At 40.1% G+C, this 1,947-nt stretch overlaps 1 protein-coding gene across 1 annotated transcript; it reads left to right on the top strand.

Moving 5' to 3' along the window:
* Positions 1-576: 576 nt before the first annotated feature.
* LOC111896081 (protein TRACHEARY ELEMENT DIFFERENTIATION-RELATED 7A-like) lies at positions 577-1,362 on the top strand. Its single transcript, XM_023892101.2, has one exon. The coding sequence runs from the start codon at positions 577-579 to the stop codon at positions 1,360-1,362; it is 786 nt and encodes a 261-aa protein (XP_023747869.2).
* Positions 1,363-1,947: the final 585 nt, after the last annotated feature.

Raw genomic sequence — 1,947 nt, 5'->3', positions numbered from 1 at the left:
CTAGCGGTTGATTTGGTGCATACGGAGTAAAACTAACATATCGGGATGGGTACACTGGTGCTAACTTAGATTCCGACAATCTGGTGATGTGGCGGACATCAGTGGCGGCAACAATTGCAGGAGGATGCCGATGATAGAAGGAGAGAGAAGGAAGGGAGAGATTGAGTTTTTCAAAAATGTAAGAATCACATCTACTTTTTAGATCTTTTTTTCAAGATATTATTAGTGTTTATGAAACTAGGATAAGAATTGTTGTTATTTACAACCATGTCATTGCTTCTTTTAACTGGTGGTTGATGAAAATGATGTTTATAATGTTTATAAATATGTATTTGAGAAATAATAACTGTATGGATAAAAAATTGTTATTATTGGTTCCTAACCTTTTTTGGTTCAATCGAGAACATTTCTTATTGCGAGAACATTTGAGAACAAAAATCCTTATTTAATTTCTAATGAGACATTTCTGTAATTAAATCAAAAACTATAAAATGATATTCATATAAATAAAAAAAAAGTTAAAAACAATTAAAAACCCATTAACCTACATCACTCACCACCCAACCGACATCGCCCATGACCACCACCTACCACCTACCAACAACCCATCACCACCACCTACAACCCACCAACTACCAACTACCATCCCCACCATCAACCGCCACCCACCCACCACTACCCACCACCACCATCACACACCACTACCATCAATCACAACCCGTTAAAACCACCCACCACCACATCACCAAACCCCTCATCTACCATTCATCACCATTACCCACCACCACCACCCTAACCATGACCAACCAAAGCCACCACCACCCGCGACCACCACCACCTACAACCTCACCACCAACCACCACCACCCACCCACCGTCGCCTCCACCCTTCACCGTCAACCGCCTCCACCACTCATCACCACCTCCCCACCCACCACCATCACCCCACCACCTACCACCACCACCACCCACAACAACTATCCCCACCTACCACCATCATCTACCAACAACATCACCACCCGCCTCCACCACTACCACCCACCTACGACCACAATCTCACTCACTACCTACCACAATCATCATAACCCCCTACCATCACCCATATCACCACCCACCAACATCATCACCACCTACCACCATCACCACCCACCACCTACCACCACCCACGACCACCTTCCTTCGCCCACCCATCAACACCACCATCGACCCACCCACTACCCATGATAGCCACCACACCCCTACCACTGACCCCCACCTATCATCCCCACCACCTATCACCACAACCTACCTACCCACCACTACAACATGTCACCACCCCCAATACCCACCCTCACCTTTACCACCACCACTACCTACTACCTAGCAGCTACCACCACCACCACCCACTACCTACAAACACTAACACCATATGTAATTAAATGCAAATAATCACAAAAATCGTGTGTGATTATATGTATTTAATCACATGTGATTTATATAAACAAGATTAGTTTTCATGTCTTCTATTCAATAATTTTTCTCATGTATTTAATCATATCTTGTTATATGTATTTAATAACATATGATTAATCTGGACAAAGATTTGTTTTCATGTTTTTTGATTCAATGGTTGTTCTCTTGTATATAATCACATGTTATTATATGTATCTAATCATATATGATTTATATAAACAAGATTATTTTTTGTATATATAAATCATATGTGATTAGATACATACAATCACATGTGATTAGATTTATTTAATCACATATGATTAAAGTTGACAAAGAACAGTTATTAAATCGATAATGTGATAATGAATCGTCTCTACGTAAATCATATTTGCCTGGATAATATAATCATATGTGATTGTATGCATTTAATCAAATTTGATTTATATGGGCAAGATTTGTTTTCGCGTCATTGATTCAATAGTTGTTCTCGTGTATATAATCACATGTGATTATA

The sequence above is a fragment of the Lactuca sativa genome, chromosome 8 (assembly GCF_002870075.4).
Source record: "Lactuca sativa cultivar Salinas chromosome 8, Lsat_Salinas_v11, whole genome shotgun sequence".
Lineage (NCBI taxonomy): Eukaryota > Viridiplantae > Streptophyta > Magnoliopsida > Asterales > Asteraceae > Lactuca > Lactuca sativa.
This window is presented reverse-complemented; position numbering and strand designations above follow the sequence as displayed.